Source organism: Pinus tabuliformis, chromosome 3_1 (assembly GCF_031772625.1).
Source record: "Pinus tabuliformis cultivar Carrire ecotype Pingquan chromosome 3_1, CPIR1, whole genome shotgun sequence".
Lineage (NCBI taxonomy): Eukaryota > Viridiplantae > Streptophyta > Pinopsida > Pinales > Pinaceae > Pinus > Pinus tabuliformis.
Genome location: NC_142301.1, coordinates 922,250,747 through 922,269,789, shown reverse-complemented (window position 1 = coordinate 922,269,789; position 19,043 = coordinate 922,250,747). Strand labels below are relative to the sequence as shown.

General features: G+C 37.0%; 1 protein-coding gene across 1 annotated transcript in view; it reads left to right on the top strand.

The window, feature by feature from the left end:
* LOC149190756 (dihydroxy-acid dehydratase, chloroplastic-like) overlaps positions 1-10,533 on the top strand; it is a 113,183-nt gene extending 102,650 nt beyond the window's left edge. Inside the window, exons 11-14 of the mRNA XM_089412259.1 lie at positions 8,055-8,156; positions 8,377-8,457; positions 9,734-9,892; positions 10,023-10,533. Coding sequence (XP_089268385.1) covers positions 8,055-8,156; positions 8,377-8,457; positions 9,734-9,892; positions 10,023-10,073 — 393 coding nt within the window. The 3' untranslated portion in view covers positions 10,074-10,533. The remainder of the gene's footprint in view (positions 1-8,054; positions 8,157-8,376; positions 8,458-9,733; positions 9,893-10,022) is intronic.
* The last annotated feature ends 8,510 nt before the right edge of the window (positions 10,534-19,043 follow it).

Below are 19,043 nucleotides of genomic sequence, written 5' to 3'. Positions count from 1 at the left end.
TGGCCCTGAAGCTGCTACTGGTGCTTCTGATATATCTGCCTCTGCATCCTGTGGAGGTGGGTCCAAGTCCAACCAAGAAAGGTCTTCATTGTCAAATGCTGCTGGTTGACTCTCCACAACCCATTCTAATGTTGGATCAAAGTCACCCAAGACAATGTTGCTTGTTTCAGGGGTTTTATTCAACAATGGATTGCGCCTCAACCTAAGGTTGCACTGAACAAAAACCATGTCATTCAACCACTTTTGCTCCAAACAGTTCCTCTGGGAAAAAATAAATCTATGAAGTAGCTCAAAAATATTCCAACCCAATAGCTCTCCAAGACTCCAATCAACTCTTCAAATCTGCAAAAAATCTCCCTTAGAACAACCTTGCAAAAAACTCTCCAAATTCTCCTCACCGAACTTAGCTCAAGAAATGCAAGAGACTCGAATGAATAGTGTGAGTAGAATAGAGGGGGTGGGGTGTTTAAATAGCTTTAGGGAGGGGGCGCTAGAATAGGTTTAGAATTTAGGAAAAATAATTTAAAAAAAACAAAAAAAATGAAAAAAGTCAATTTTTTGGCCTGCTTGGATGCACGGACGTGGGGCCCACGAGCTGGCATAAACGGTTTGGAACTGGTCCGGACCGGTTTTATACCGAAACAGGCCGGTTTGGTACTGAACCGGTCATTTCCAGTTCGGAGGGCTGGTTTGGACCGGTTTTGCCCATTGTTTTAAGAAACGGCCGTTTCGAAACCGAAACGGCCGGGTTGATCCGAGCCAATACCTTTTTCTATGACCTGGCCTTTGGAACGGTTCGACTGGCCGAGTCAGCCATGACTCGGCCGAGTTGACTCGGCCAACTCGGCCATTTCCGTTATGACTCGACCGAGTCACAAAAAAACGCCCAGCATCATGTCAAACTGCGATTTAATAAAATTTTAATGGATTTTTAAATTGTTTTTTGGTTGGTTTGGACTCCAAGCAGTTATAAATTTTCATGGTAATGTTAAATTCTTAAAGTAAAAGTGACATTCTCCTTAATCTTCATTTTCATCCTTTTACTTAAATTTTTTACATTACCATGAAATGACTCAGGATGTTTGAGAGTGGTTTTGGCCTCATTGGATTTCATATGGAGAAAGTAGAATTTTAGATTTCATTCAAAATCCAGCAGACTTATCAGTTTTTCAGGGTTTCAGGATTGGAGGATTGCAATGTTCCCATTGAATTTTGTCATGTATTAGGGTATGGATTCTGGAACTCGTATTTAATCAAGAGCACCAATCCCTCTATGTACCTTGATGTTAGTGACATTGGTTGTCGAACTCCTCTGGGATTCGCTCCCAAACCAAGAGCTTCTCAAAATGTCGCTCCCGCTCCTGTTTTCGCTCTCGCTCCCCACTTTCGCTCCTGCTCCCAAGTAACACTGAGCCAGATGATGTTGGCAACTCTAGCAGTAGCCAGTAGTACTGGTCACAAAGTTTTGTTGTAGAGTTCATTTATAGCCTCCTTGGTTATGTGTTTTTGTTTTGATCTCTATATCATCATCGTGTATGTATTTGACAATGTACTGGGTGCCATTTTGATATAATGGATATATTCATGAGCCTACTTTGATCATATGTTGTCTTCTATCTATATTCTAATGCTGTGTGTTTGGAAACATGAATGAAAATCTTTAAAATTATGTGTTTTTATAAAAAATAAATATTTAATGTATTTTTTACAAGGACCGAGTCATTGAAATTGAGCCGGCCGAGTCGATACCGAGTCGGAGTCGGAGTCGGAGTCAACCCTCGGCCGAGTCAGAGTTTTAAAACATTGGTTTTGCCTCCAAACTGGTCAGACCGACCGGTTTTGCCGGAACCGGTTCAGTTCCGATAACACTGGTATGAGGGTATGTGATTGGCATTTAATCAAGAGCACCAAGTCCTATATGTATCCCGGCGTTGGTGGTGTTGATTGTTGAACTCCTTTGTCATGGCCTTAACAAAAATGTACCCTTCACTCAAGTCAAAATCATTGATCAAACATGTTAAGCTTTCTCTACTACATTATAAGGCTTGGATTATGCCGTTTGATCAAAATTGGGCAATGTTGACTGATATCCCTAGAAAATCGAAGTAGAGGCAAAGGCTAGACAAGAGAAGAGGAATCTAGATTTGAGATGGTTGATGCTCGAATAATTAATCATTGATGTACAATGGATGCCATATCTCTCTTGTTTTATGTACAAATATGCATGTTTTCATATATTCTACAAATAATTTGGTATTTTGGATGTTTTTTTTTGAATATAAATGCATATATATATATATATATATATATATACCAAACGCTTCACTTCCTAGATTTTTGGAAAATGACGCTTTCGACGCTTCGATTCCAAAGAACGTTCCCACTTTGTGCACATACTGGACAATTTTGAGCATAATCTCCAAAGAAGCCTTGTGCTTGGGCTATATGATATGCATATTTTTCTTTCTGCTTTCATTTTTTGACCTTCATAGAGGAAAGAAGATGAAGATGTTTCGAGACATAGATACTATGTAGTTACTTATTGCTTTTAATTCAATAAAATAGATTTGCTGGAAGTGCCAAAATTCATTGTTATGGTCTATTCATCTAGGTGACTGTAGGCAGAGTAGAAAAGATGTGAAAGTAAAAGTGAATCTACTCCTTTGTATGATATACCAGTGACATTTGTTTGTGAGGGTTAGATTTATTGTATTGTCAATACAGTCATACACTTATCATATGCTGTGGTTAAAAATTTAGATTCTTTTCACTGTGGATTAGTTTGGATTCATCCCACTGTGTACTGATTAGGTAAGGCTGCTGCGTTTAACCCCACTCTATCAATGGGAGAGTCAAGATCTCATGGTTCCTAATTAAATTGTTAGATAATATTAAAATTCATTCTTGTTTGTTATTTAATAATGGAGCTTTCTTTAGTATTTAGGATGCCCTAAAGTTTCAAAAGAAAGACAAACCTATATAGCATGTTAGGGTTGTACCTGCATGGTAATTTAATTTCAGCGCAGATTGTTGTTGATGTCTGGCTGCACCTGATACATATTTGCATCTGAAAATTGGGTATTGCTGGGGTCTGTATCCTGAGAAGAAATGGTTGTCTGTAGTTTCTTGTTCTTTTTTCAAAAAAACAAAATTGACCTTAGACAAAAAGTCCTTAGTTCCAGCCCCACATGAGAGTTTCCTTTAGCCAACCGACAATCATATTTGCATGTATGATATATACTCTTTGGGGCTTCTTTTTCATGTACTTAGTTCTTATCATGATTGTGGCATCATCTTTCTTTGTTCATGGCACAGTAGGATATTGTTGATTTGTAGTGATAGCCATGCTTTACTTTGATATTGGTCACAAGGCTTCTAGTCTTTTTTTATCATGTGCTTTGACCCGTTTTTGACTGGCATTGTCTTCCTATGTTCATGTCACAGTAGGATATTGTTGATTTGTAGTGATGTCCATGCTTTAATACTGGCCACAAGACTCTAATCTTGATCAGTGATAGCTTTATTTCTACACCATTTTTTGAAATATTGCACATATTACTTAAAAGTTCAAATCAGCACATCATGAAACAAAAAATTACGTCACACGAACAATAGGGGTCCCAGGAAAAGCCCACTATGAAAAGGCCAAAAATGCAAGACTCAACATCATGACAAAAAATATTGAGTTTGACTCTCACATGCAGAGCCAACTAATGCTTAAAGCTCCTCAATCTCCTAGGCTAAATGATGATGGGTCATCAGAAAAAGTAAATTTAAAATGATGCTTTCTCATAAAGCTGATAGAAATCAATACATTGAATGCAAAGAGGATTTGCAGCTGTCCCAAACCATCCAAGGTTCACCCAAACAAAGAAATGAAACTCAACTTGGAACCACATCTATAACATTTTCACAACCTAACATCTCCATAAAACATGGAACTATTTATTTCTTGCCACACAAAGCACAAGCAACCTTTGTCACATCTGCTTTATGGAGCTTATTCTTGATGGTGAACTCTTGTCAGAGTAGAAGCCACCCCCAAATTTTGTGCTTAAAATAAAAATCTGATTTCCAGATGCACTAACACCTCCTCAACTAGTGTGCCACATGATCCTTCACCCCTAATCCTTTTGTTCAAGCAAGGGGCAACATCTGTTGGAAAATGTAACTAGTTTCAGTCTTCATAATTGTCACTGTACTCATGTCATTATGTATATCTTATGTTACAAGAAAAAGAAGAAAGAAAAATATTATTTTTTAGCATGGGTTTAATGCTCCATTTAAATAGTCATCTAGGTCAAGCATGCATTTCATGCTCCTAGGGTTTGTCAAGTCAAGAAAATATTTATATTGAGTCAAGAGAGTCATTATCTTTTGTATAAGACCCTATTGGGCAAGTTGTAACATGTAAATAATTTATTTTTGTATCTAAGAAAGTCAAAAAGACCTCCAAGGCTAAGTTGGCCCAATCAAGAACAAGTCGGCCTAGAAGAGGCCTATTCGACCACATGAAAAGAGTATATAAAGGAAGGGAGCTCGATTCACTTGGACACACTTCTGCAGTTCGATCACAAGCAAGAAAGAAGAAGAAAAAGGAAGCGAAGGTCTAAGAGAAGGAAGCATCTCAAGAAGAGAACAAAAATCTGAATTTTGCAATCATTTTATCTCACACGTGCGAAGAGTTTAGGGTTTTTGCAGTTGTTGCAGGGCCTAAAATTGTAGGCTGAAGTTGCAGACCTGATTTGAGGGCTGAAACTTTGATTGAAGCAAATCTTGAATGAGTTGACTTTCATTGACTTTGGTGGACCTTGTCTTGTCTTGAACGAGATCGTTTGGAGGGGTGACTTGGTTCTATAAGAAGAGGAGATTCTTACTGGGTTTTCCCCTTGGATGGGTTTTGCCTTGGCTTGGACCCTATTTCTGATGTATATTGTCTCTATCGTTTATGCTCTTGATAATTATTTGATGAAAGAATCTAATAAAGAAGAATAAGAAGCTAACTAAAGTTCATAAGCAATTATTAAGGATAAGGAGATTTGTTTAAATACTTGCCCTATTAGATTCTCCAACAACATCAAGGGTTTGTTGCAACATAACATAAATGTCCCGGATCACATAGAGGAAGGCCTTCCCATTCTTCCTGTTGAAGAATGTAACTAGTGTCGGTCTTCATAATTGTATTTGTCACAAGAAAATTTTATTGTTAAAGAAATTGACTTATTAAGGCATGGGTTTCATGCTCGGGCCAATGGTTCTTAGGTCAAAGCCTCCATTGAAGGCTTCTAGGTCTTGGCTTGAGTCAATAGAGTCATTGCCATTTTTATTAGACCCTTCTTTGGCTTTTGTATCATGTAAAAAGAATTATTTTTGAGTCAAAAGAGTCATTTGTCACCTCCACACCAAGTCGACCTTGTCCTCATGAGGTCGGCCTGGATTAGGATATTCGACCCCGCAGAAAGGCTATATATAAACTCATTTTGAAGTACACACTCAACAAGTTTGATCTACAAGAGAAAGAGGCAAAAAAGAAGAGCGAAGTTGCAGGAGAAGGAAGAAAGAAGTTGGAAAGACTAAAATCGAGTTCTTGGGCATCTCTCTCTCACACGTGCGAAATTTTTGGGTTGACGCTGGGACCAAAATTTCTGAACTTACTGCAGGTCCGAATTCTGAAGCTGGGGGCCGAAATTCTAGATTGAAGTTGCATATGAGAAGCTGACACTTGGAGACTTTGGCAGGGATCATCTACTGGAAGGAAGGGCTGACTTGGTGATTGGAGGAGGTCTTTGTCTAGGTCTAAAGGGTCTTGGATTGTCTCATCTTGATTTGAATATACTAGTGGAAGAGTTGGACTGGGTTTTCCCCTAGGTAGGGGTTTTGCCCTGGCTGAGTGCCTACATCTTGTGTCCCTTGTTGTGATCTTCATTGTTTGGCATTTGTCTTGATGAATGGAACATAATAAATTGAAAGAAGAACTAATAAGAAGAAAAGAGCAATCACAAGAAAATGTCAAAGTCTAAGAGAAATCTACCTAAAGATTCTAATCCATATGATGCCCTAGATTTCTCAACACTTCCATCTTCAATCCCTCTAGAAATGACTTGACCCATGCCACTACATTTTAAGGGCACTTTTCATGAATCATGTGACAAAAGCCCTCTAAAATAAAATTATATGAACTACCAAGCTCTTGGGTCCAGTTAAGAGCATGCTAGATTTTCCATTGTTGTTGATCTTGGTTCCACATATCCTGCCACAAAAAGAGACCTTTCCTTGCTAATCATTTGTGAGCCAACCCAGCAGAAATGCCAAACCTGACCATTGGGAGAAGGGAACGTCTAAATTGGCTGCGACTCCAAATCCTAGGTATCTTAAGAACCCTCAAATTGCAAGCTAGAATCTCATACTCAAATCTGATATTATGAAAGCTTGAACATTCTCAATCATGTGACAAAACTAGAAAGGATCTTTAATACCTTGGATGTGTTGATCTTGTTGAATGTAGCGCAGAACTAAAACTTGCCAAGAAGCCTCCTGCTCCACTGTGTGCACAGTCCATTTACCAACAAGAACTACTTCTTCTGCCTGTATGTCAGGAAGCCCCCAACCCTCTTGTCCTCCTGGTAATGTGCATATATCCCATGCCACGAATGTGAGCCCTTTTCTTCCCCCTGCTTGCCTGAAATAAAGCTTCTAAGAATGCATTAGAACCATTTGTAAGCTGCCTGCGAATGGAACATGCATTATTAATAATAAATGTGCCCTGATGCTAGAATCCTGTCAGTAACTTTTCCTGCAGGATTAGGAAGTCACAAGGTCACTCCATGCTTGGAGTTTCTTCTCAAACTTGTCTGTGATCCAACGCTGCAGATTGGCAAGAGAAATCTGCAGACCAAAATTGATTCCAATGTACCAGAAGATCTCGCCAAGTTTAACAAGCTTCCACTTCTGGTTCAACCAAAGAGAAGGATTATCCTGACCAACATGAAATACCTCAATTTTTTCCTCTCTAACAACTACTCCAGCTGCTTCTGCAAAAGTGTCCAAGCATAAAATGGTACCCTCCATAGATTGTTGAGTCAATTCACGGTTAATGCCAAATTATCTACAAAACGAACTGTAACAAGATGATTACCTCTAGGTAATTACTAATTACATACCCCTAATTACCCCTTTCATTCTAGCCACATCCAACAAATTATTGGGGGATTGGTGGCAATCACATGAAGATAGGGAGCAAGGGGGCAGCCTTGCTGAATAAAGTGTAGTAGTTGAATAGAATCAAACAACTAGCTGTTCGTGCTAATGCTAGCTGATGCCCACGGAAAAAGAACACCACCTATCTTTGATAAAAAGAGCCAAACTCCAATGATTCCAGCATGTTAAGAATGAAGTCTCATTCAATTCATTCATTCGTTTTATCAAAAGCACTCTCTATCTAGAATTTTGTTCCTATTCACTCCTTGCAAACAGTTAAAATATTATCAAGAATAAATCTGCCTTTAACCAATCCAGTTTTACTCCTTGCATATTATTTGGGTGGCCAAAAACCTATCCTCCTGGCTAGGGCTTTGGCTAGAATTTTGTAAGACATAGAGAAGAGTAATTGGATGCCAACTTTGCACAAAATTCGTTTTGACCCCTTTAGGAATAAGTTTGATAAAGCCAGCATTAACCATGCCCCCCCTTGCCACCACTACACAATGCTTCTTGACACATTTACATTTGAGTTGGAGGCAGCCATGTGGGATCTCAATCTCCAGGCCGTGATGCAGCATGTGGTCAATTTCTACATAACATGTGCCTTTTTACTTCTAAATATGTAGAGAGTTGAGCTCCCTGACTGTTTCTATGCTTACAGTGATACTGATGAGTGTATCATTTATGTGGCGCCTAAATTTAAAAAAATTGAACTTTTTTTAGAACATTCTATTGAAACCCTAGCTTGGTATCATTTATGTGATGTATAAGTTTAAAAAATTTGAACTTTCTTATGTTAGCTTGTTAGAAGTTCTTGCAAGGTCACTGAATGTTGCAATTATTTGTCACTTCAGGGTTCAGTTGTTGTTATAAGGGGAGAGGGCCCAAAGGGTGGGCCTGGAATGCCAGAGATGCTAACTCCTACTAGTGCCATTATGGGTGCCGGTCTTGGCAAGGTAATTCAGTGAGCCATTATTGGTGATTATGTTTATTTAGCAATAAAGTTAATGGTATTGTTCTTTTATCAGACTTTCAGGTGCTTGAATTCGTTTTTGTGTGGCTTAAGCGTATGTTGGATCTGGTACCCACATGATTGCTAAGAGAATAGTTGTTTCGATCAATGCTTCTGTATTCTTAGGTATCAGTTGGCTGCTAACTTGCCTGTTTATGGAACAGGAAGTTGCTTTGTTAACAGATGGAAGGTTTTCTGGTGGTTCACATGGATTTGTTGTTGGTCATGTATGCCCTGAGGCACAGGTATGCCTTTGGATAATTTTGTCTAAAACAATACCTCTATACTTCTGTCCAAAATTGAGCTTTATGTTTGTTTTTTGATCAATCTTTAGCTTTTAAGCAGTGTTACATGAGTACAGTCCTGTAGGGGTACCGTATTTGGCATGTCCCTGTGTTGGTCACCCAATTGTGCACCTGAATTACCTGATACAGCATGGGACGTACCCAGCCATTCTCTGTGTTTAGCTCAATCTGTTTGAATGGACTGTTACAAGGTGGAGTTTGTCATAATGTCTCCAGTTCTAGCCTGTCTGAGTCCTGGATTACCAGCCACTATTGTGGCTGGCAGTTGAGCTGCCCTCCATCCAGATATTTGGAGGAAGTGATCCAGCAAGGTTTTCCTTGGGAAAAAAAAGAAAAATAATCTCTATCCTGAACATATTCAAAGCTATTATTGAATGCCTCCCTGTCTTAGTCATCTACAAGTGAAATGACCAAAAAATAGAATGAAATTCCTCATGAATTTTATGCAAGTTGATATATTTAGTATTATTAAAGCACTTTTTTAGACAGAATGGAAGAGCATGATAAATATTCTGGTGATGGATGATATTTTGTATTTAGCATTTATTGGAAAGATCTCTATTCCTCAACTACAATAGTACAAACTTTGAAGAGAGTGTATAAGGAAAATAAACATCAATAGAAGTGTCAGATATGCATAAGATTGTGCATGTATGAGCCTTTACAAGGGGAAACATGCAAAAACTCCAAGCAATTCTAAGAGCCATAGTCTACCTGTTATACATTTTGGAGCTTTTCCGGGCATATTTTCCAGTGGAATTTTCCCAGAATTCGGTAGTGATTTGTTGGATTCATAAGTTTGTGAACTCCGCATTTTGAGTGCATCAGTGGTTTTTCAGGGTGATGAATCCATATATATTCAGTCCGTTGACACCTAATCATTGGAATTGGGTGAATATATGTAAAATAGTGTAAATAATAAATAAGGAGAATAGGTATATGAAGAGACATTGGGAGGTGAAGCCCAAGAGTCTCTCCCTCCGTGTATATATCCATGAGCAATCTTAATGCAAAATACAATTCGCATTGTGGAGTTATCTCCTGGCCTCATATGAGTATATGGAGGGTTGAATTAAGATAGGCTATATTTGTTTTACCCACGTTCCCTCATTTCTGTGTTACTTCGCTTTAAATTTGTTTACATCTTATCGAGTCTTAAAAGTACAATAAATTATTCAGTAATTGTTTTTTCCATTATCTGTCCTTACAACTTTAGGTTGGAGGCCCTATTGCTTTGATCCAAAATGGAGATACAATCACTATTGATGTGAGTAAAAGGAGAATAGATGTGGCCTTAACGGAAAAAGAATTTGCCGAGAGGCAGGCAAAGTGGTCTCCTCCACCATACAGAGTTAATAAAGGAACATTGTTCAAGGTATTTTCCCATTTTATGGACATGCTTTTTGGTTAGATTTCCACCTGCCCCTTTTTTTCTTGCTTTGATGGTTTCTTTTATTTGCTTGCATGGTTTATTCTCATTCGAGATCCTCTTATTATATTTGCAGTATATCAAGAATGTAAAGTCGGCCTCTGAGGGCTGTGTGACGGACGAATAAAATGTTAAGTGATTTAAATGTTCAACAAGTTTCAGGTATTAAGGTGTATCTCATGCAGAATGAACTTCTATTTTTATGGCTAAATTTTCTCCACTGAAGTTGTTCTGGAGGTGTCATTATTGTTAAGACATTTATTGAGGGATACAGTGCTTAAGGGGAATTTTCCAAGTATCTAATTCAACTTGAGTTCTTATAATGCAACCCAGAAGTTGCTGAGCTTTTCTTGTCAAGGGTAATGTTTGTCCTTATCAATTTTGAAATCCATGTATATCCTAATTACTTCATAGAGCAAGAGCAATACGAACCACTTTCTAGTAGATCATCAAATAGTGAACTCTATAATGCTATTTATTTTGCAGTATTTGGAAGACGAATTTTAACATGTGAGGAAAATGAACCAATACCCATTATTTTCCCTTTTTATTCCATCTTTCAATCTTTTTAATTTTTGGAAGATTCATATACAGATTCATATAATGCATAAGAAACATATTGATGCATCTGTAAATCGGATAAGTTTATGAGTAGATTCTACCAATTGTAGCTGGACGATGATTCAGGCTTTTGAGGAAATTCTGTTTCCTAGCCCCCTTGAGCAGGTGGGGAAGACAGAAGCTTTTCCATGCGAAAACACAGGCAGCTATTGGATCTCACTTTGAACATTTCAGGCATTTGCTGAGTTATGGCATTTCCTCTGGCAGGATTTATGCCAGGGCGATATCTATATCTAAGATTATGTTGATTCAACCAGTATTGCTATTAATTAATTAAGGTTCACCTCAGGTGATATGATTAGTCGAGCAACCATATTGCCTGTTTCTGCTTTGTCATGCATCTTCAGGTGGGATCTCTTTGTAATTGTATAGTGATAGTTCCTTGTCTATGTGATACTAGAATAGGGCCAATAATAAATGATAAACCCCTTGAAGAACTTTCGTTGTGTCATACATATATTTCCTTATTTCCAGTGTAAGAGTTTGTTCAATAAGAAATATAGACGTTCTGTTGTGAAAATCTTCTGTGCCAACTTTTGTTTCTTATCTGCTTGATTCTTTTGAACATTTTATACCAACGTTCTGAATATATTAATTTTAAGTATGAAAATGTTGTAAGTTTCAACATCAATATTGTTATGCCATAAACTCATCTAACATATCAAGGTCAAATCTATTTCACACCTGAACTTCATGTTGTGCAGTAACATGAGAAAGTTTAAAAGTACCAAGGACCAACCCTTGTAGTTACATCAAGGAACCAACCTGGTAAGATCAATCTTAATGTTAAGGTCTATATCAACTATGAAGGGTTTTCTAGTCAAATTTGAATTGACTATTCTCTTTATATTACTATGAAGAAAGGATATGTGTAAGGACTAAGGACCAACCCATGTAGTTACATCAAGGAGTCAACCTAGTGAGAGCAACCCTAAAGTTTGTTAAATTTTCTTGGTGACATTGTTCTTTGCAGGATAGTTGCATTTCATCATTAATACATTAAGTTCACCTCATTTCATCATTACATTATTCTGATCTACGGCATTATACATCAATATATGCAATTACATAGGAAGAAACAACATCACCATCATCATCAATGCAATGGAATATAAAAGGGACACTAGAAGAAAGCATGCGCACACATAGAGACACCAAGATTGGTTTGAGACCAGGGCAAAACCCACTATGGGGTAAACCCTTGCAAATCTTCTTCTTCTTAGATCGTCATCAAATGATGCAACAAAAGAGAGTACAATGACCCATAACTTTATCTATGCAGTAAAACAATAATGATATCCATAAAACATATCTAATCATGATAGGAATCATAACCCTCATATTGATGGCTATAATGTGTTGTCACAAACTAATGTCACTGTTGTATATTGCTGTCATTGTGCTGAACACTGCTGAGTATTGTTGTCATTGTCAATGAGCCCAATACATATGTTTGTAGGGGAAACTAACAAATCAGATCTACAGATCTGTATAACAGTAGAAAGAAACCTAGATCTACATACTCATTGATGCCAAGATGTTAAAACCCTAGATCTGAACTGGGTCGCCCTCATCAACACTGTCTGTGAGCAACTGAAACTTTTGGGTCGCTTTCACGAATACAGTATGCGAGTGACTGTGACTGTAGAGTCTCTCCCAGGAGGTCTCTATGTGTGCGACTCTACAATTGAACTGCAAAGACCCAAAGTTGCTCCCTTGCCGAGCTGTGCGAGTGATCGAGATGACAGAGTCGCTCCCAGGGCTTCCTGGTGCGAGCGGTTGGGGACTAGAGCCTTCCGATTTGCCTCTGAACCCAGAGTCGCTCCCATAAGCCTCTATGCAAGCGTCCAAGGGTCCATAGTCGCTCTCATAGGCTTGTGTGACAATGACCAGGGACTAGAATGCCCTGTTTTGTGGTAATGACCAAGATCCAGAAGACCCTAACCCAGAGCGAACCTTTCGCCTATGATTTCGGACCCTTGAGTGAACTCCTTTTGTTGAACCTATGAAAGGCAAGACAAAATAAAAGATAAGATTTGTCCAAATGATCTTGAGGTCTTTTCTATTTGTAGAATTTCCTGATGGGTCACTTGGAGTTAAGACTGACCCAAGCAGTTACTCATTTGGTTAGGGCCAACCCATTCCATAATACATGGATGAATAAAATAATTCATAACTCAACTTCTGCGTAACCAAATTGGGTGATATTTAGGTCGATTTTGGTCCTCTCAAAAAGAGGAATCTAATGAACTCATTATCTTGGTCATTTGAGTTGTCCAAGGTGGACTTTTACCGCAATTGCAAAAATGATCAAAGTTAATGTCTATATCAACTAATGTAAGAGTTTCTAGTCAAATTTGAATCGAATGGCATGTTTGATGACATTTGAATTGAATAGGCTCTTCATATTACTATGAAGAAAGGGTATGTGTAAGGACCAAGGACCAACCCATGTTGTTACATCAAGGAGTCAACCTAGTAAGACCAACCCTAGGTCTATACCAACTAATGTAAGAGTTTCTAGTCAAATTCAAATCGAATGGCATGTTTGATGACAAATTCTTCAAAATATAAATGCAGCCTTTTTGTATTACTAGAAAGAAAGAGGATAAACGTAAGAAACAGATTTAAAAAAGGAATTAGAGGGGAGGTTCGTAATAGTACATTTTAATTAGCATTTGGTAAATTAGGGCAATGATAAAATGGTTAAAGCGTTATTTCAATTGCATAGAATGGCCCGATGAATAGAAAGTGTAAGATATGATGGTTTGATGTTTATAAAGTGAGATAAAGGATAGAATGGTTTGATGATAATAAAGTGAAGGAAGGACAAATACAGTTGGACACACAAGATTTAAATTATTGTAATTAATGTATATAGTCATATGGTATTTGTTGTGATTGCATTAGTTTGTTTGTGTCATTAAATGGACATATCTATGTTTCTTATTTTATTGTGTCAACATGTCTTTCAAAGGATGACTAAGGGTGTCCATTGTTAAGGTGTCTTTGCCCACACAATTACAAGCTTAATCAACAAATGCCCATATTTTATACCTTGAGGTTATGTTTTCACTTGTATGCAACATGTACACTTTAGTAAAAGCTCTATATATTGGTTAGTCAAGTAAATAATAATAATAATAAGTCTATGTTTAAGGTCATTGTCTAGCTAGATACCATATTAATGTATGAGACTCTCTTGTTTGTGGGGCAAGGGACCCTCTCCTTGCAATGATTTGATTGTTTAGTCTACGAAGGTGTATTTACTCTATTGCCATTTGGTTTTGAACCTTTGATCTTTGACAAGGAAACACATTCTTAACTCTGAAGCCCACCACTTCAAAAGAGAGATTGCCATATAAACATTGATTTTTGTGAGTAGAAAAAGGTAATAAACCATCTTTATTGGTTCCTATAGTGATGGAAACTATTAATGGAAATGCCAAAAAATTATGAACTTAATAAGGAGAAACTTGATAAGCTTTTAAAACACACTTGATTATTGAAATTATACTAGGAGAGGATGTGGGGGTTCAAAGAAGAGGTGAAGCTGAGAACACATTTATTTTTTAAAAACCTACTTACATTATGATCATGAGTTTTTGAGTATCTCAATATCAATGTCTTGAAGTGGTATTCTCTAGATGAGTAATTGGGTGTGGATTATCCCAGACAGGTAATGAATATGGTTGCACTCTTGTAATGTGATGCATGGGTATCCTTGGCCACAAACACTGTCCTGCACAAGTTTTTATTTGTAAATAGAACTCAATTGGTTAGTTTTCTATTAATGCTAGTTTTGTCGCTAATGGTGGAACTTTAATCAGAATAAACTCTGTCAAAGTTCTTCACATGTTTGGAGGTTGTTTCGTTTGAAAATTTGTAGCATTTTGGGACAAAATATGTAGTTCGCCTCAAGGACTTAGTCTAAAGTCCTATATGTGTTTAAGTTAGTGAAAGGTAGGGGTGGAGGGTGGAGTAAGATGCCCACATGGTAATGGCAAGAGAGGTTGATTCGTCTCAAATTTTGTAGCTTTTTGGTACAAGTTATGTAGTGAACCTCAAGGTCATGGTTTAAAGTCCTTTGTGTTTAAGTTAGTGAAAGGTAGGGATGGAGGGTGGAGTAAGATGCCCACATGGTAAAGGCAAGAGAGACTTTTGACCCTTGCCATGAGTGGGTGAAGGACAATCGAAAGAGTAGAGGTGAAGATGAAGTAGGTGCTAGCGTTGTAAAACAATGTATTGGAAGAAAAAGTGGCGCTAAAAAAGGTAGAGGGTCAGTGAAAGGATTTGATGTAATCCGTTTCAAATGTGAATTTTATGGACATAGAGCCAATGAATGCTTAGATTTGAATAATGAGGGGAGAAGATGAGGAAACACATTGTTGAAGTAGAGGAATGAATAACATAGGCAAAGGTCATTTTAGTTCATTCTGAGTAAGGAGAGAGAAGCTAACTAGAAGACTCATATATTGAAGTGCCACTTGGATGATGAGGAGACCGTTGTGAAAGATAGGAGGTAAATGTTGCACCTTAATTATTGACAAGGGTGGTACTAAAATTTTAGTATCTACAATAATGCAAAAGTTGAATTTAAATTGCGTGCTTCACCCAAATGCATACAAAATATCCTTGTAGAAAGGGCATAGTCACTATGCATGAACAACATGACATTGCCTTTGATATTGGAGGTCACAAACGAAATGTGGTGTGATGTTATTCCTATGGATGTTTGTCATATCTTGTTGCCATTAAGGGAAATTTTAGATCAAGAGTGAATTTCAATGATTTTTTTTAAACTAAAAAAGACACCTAATTTCAACCAATAAGAATTAAGGTGATGATGTTAACTCATGGGATGTCATCCCTATGGGTTGATAGGGAAAATTGGGAACAAATTAGATGACTCATATATTGAACTATCACCTAGATGATGAGGAGAATGTTGTTATAACTAGAGAAGGAAGTTGCCAAAGAATTCGAGTAGAAAAAGAGCATTTTCAAAACCAAGGGAAAGGTTGGGCAGTACTACAAATTTAGTATGCATGTGACATTGACTTCCATGTTGGAGGTCACAAAGAAAATGTGTTGTGTGATATTATTCCTATGGATGTTTGTTATATCTCGTTGTCATTAAGAGGGATTTGAGCTCAAGAATGGATTTCGATAATTTTTTTTTTTTTTTTTTTTTTTTAAACTGAAAAAGACAGTTTCAACCAATGAGATTTAAGATGATGATGTTAATCTAGGGCATGTTAACCCTATGAGTTAAGGCAAAATAAAAAACAAATTAGACAACTCATATTCAAGCGTCACCCTCAAATTGAATAACAATTAACCATGATTAAACATAATGTATCTATTTATAAAACATCTCACAAGAAAATTTTTGTAAATTGTGTAAAGTCACTTTGAAATACTATAATGTATTTATGATATGACAATTGTATTAATATTATCTATTATTGAAATACCCCAATTTTATATTACATTTATTTTCTAATAAATCTCATTAAATCGGAAAGTCCAATCTTCTAATAAGAAGCTATTAATAAATTATTTTATTAATGTATGCTATAATATTTAACACCTTATAAGGGAAGTCAAGAGATGCTTCCTCACAATGTGGATGTCATCCTTAGTAAAGCCATTAATATAGTCCAATGTGCCAAACCTAGATTCAAATTAACACAAAACTAAACAAATATTCAACAACAATGGTGATGATGGATTGAACTCACTCCTTGATCTTACATACTTATATAATATTAAATAAGGAATAGCAACTATTATAAGCTATATGATGATATAATATATAATAACATATATTTGAATTAAAAACTAATAATGATATTTTTTTATAAAAACCGTAAATTTATTATTTAGACTAAAAATCGAAATATATGTCAAGACATACTTTTTCAATACTTTGGGGAAACTTTGCCTTTCATTTGCTGAGAAATATTATGTCCTATTTAATACACTGGTCTACTACCCCTTGCCATTTAGGCATCTTTGATAAAAAAAATTAAAAAGTAATATATGGGTTTGAACATAAAACATCTAATTTTAAATAAGATATTTATCTCCTTGTTCATGATTTTGAACTGAGCTTTTTGAAATATGGAGGTTAGTCATAAATATACTTCTAGAATGTAGATGCATAATGTAGTCCTTTGTTATCAGTCTACAAAAAAATCCATGATTAAATAGTTACAACTTGTTTTGATAATTCATTTACTTTATTGAAAAGAAATTTATGAGAAAGTTACTTTTAACTCTAATTCTTTCTATTATTGAGATCAGAAGTAAGTTTTCCATGTTGTTTTCATCTTTTCCCTATCAACAACTAGTTTATAGTCAACTGGGTCTTGAAGTTGAAATATAAATTTTACAAAATCTATTGTCATTAATAATTAAAGTGCAAACATCTCAATCTTATTTTTTTAATTCTACCCCACAGAAACTTTGAAAGAGATACTTGATTTTCCTTTAGGTGTAAGACAATTCCAACTCCATAGGTTCTAGGGGTCTTGTGACATGCATCATTGAAAAATCCCTGAGCATAAGATTCATCTACGCATTAATTTTTTAGAATTCTTGGAGCCTGTTAGTGTCAGTCTTTCCAGCCTTCCTTCAGTGATCAAATATGCTCTTACAAAGTGGTCTCAAAGTGTCAAGGTCAAATTTTGTCATTTGAGTGAGTCTTCAAGCAAAATTTGGTCACTAGGCATTAGGTCTAGGGTTTGCTTTCACTCTTTTCAAAATTGCCCAAATGCCAATCTATGTCACTATTCAGCTGAGTCTATCATCATTCATAGGGTTGTCATTATCATGTCAAGTTCCATAGGGTCATTTTACAGCTTATCCATGATTCAGTTGTGCTTTGGTAAGGTCCATTTCCCTCTCCTAGGGTTTTGGAGGTAATTTCTCTTGGATGGCTAAATCATCAGAAAAACTTGTATCCTGATGTTCATACACCTTCCCCTATCCTTAAAGTACCTTATCAAACACTTCCCATCACTGAGATCCCCCAAATTCCTCATTTTTGCACAAACCCTAGTTTCTTGCTACAACCTGGCAATTTTCTAGGTTGGGCCTGTGTTTTGCCCTTTTGGACCCCTTCCCCTCACTTGATCTCCGCGATTTCACTTTCCCCTGCTTCCTAACATCCCTCCCTACTTCCAAAAATTTCCCCAAGAATTTAGAAGCCTCTTATCCCCTTCATTTCGCTTCATTTCGACAAAATTCCTTGTTTCACACATCGGGATAAGTTTCACTCAAAAGATGTTTCAGAGCAATCAAAGATGAATTTTGGAAAATTGAGAGAGGTTTTTGTCCACAACATGCCAAAGAAGAAAAACCTCCTTCACTTTTTGCACAGGTGTCATGGTTTTAGAGAAATGTCAAAATTACAATCGCCAGATCCAAGGAGGTTGGCCAAGGCACTAAAACGACGGAAAAGGCCCGATCCACTCCAAATTTTGGCCAAAGCCTCTTTGACTGAGCATGGTACTTGATTGGGGACTCCCAGCCCAAATTTCAAGAAATTTGGAGAAAATTTTGTCAATTGTGAATTTTTTGTGCCAAACACAGGGTTTTGCCCTCAACGCGTAGCGCGCCGCGCACTACCCTGAAGATAGGCAAGTCCATTTCTCAAAAACTCAGCATTTTTGGATTTGTCATGACAAATTACACTTGCTCAACAATTACCAAGACATTTCATCAGGTATTGAACCCTCAGAAGGTCAAAAAACATGCAAAAAATGACTTTCTGCCACTTTTTGGACACACAGGGAGCAGTCTTGGGAGATTGCAATTTTGGAGGGGCAAATGGACACCAAATTGAGAAATTCTACTTGGGTTGGAAAGTAGACATCCAGACCTTTCCAACAAGCCTACTTTTGCCTCATTTGGATGCCGGGAAGTGCCTCAAAAGTTGGCTCAAAGGCGCGCTACGTGTTCAGGATTGGGGCGTTACGCATCAGGACATTTTCTCAATTTTTCACCTACAGCTCAGCAAAACGTAGATTTGACTAGTTTTGACTTTTTGGATTGATTTTTCATCCTCCTTGATGTAATTAATGTAATTTAATGATGTCATGGCACTTATTTATCTCTTCTAGAAGATTCATTCATAAAAAGTCAAAAATTTAATGAATGAATTGGTTTCCTAGCTTATAGAGGCAAGTGGTTTTGACTGCCTAGATTTTAGTGGTCTGTTTAGAATTGGTTGAAACAGCTCCTAGAAGGATGAGCTCGACCCCTAGAGGCAAGGAAAGGTGTTAGCTTGCCTATATTATGTATTTTCTTAGTCATTTTCAGAGGTTGGAGAGGTTGGACTCTTGAGGGATAAGCCTAGACTGTATTACACTTTGTATCTCTGCAATTTTGGCAAAGGAAAGACCAGGGTTTTGCAACACTTTTTGGGATTCCTGTGGTTATTTGTGTTGATGGTGTGCTTCTCTCATGT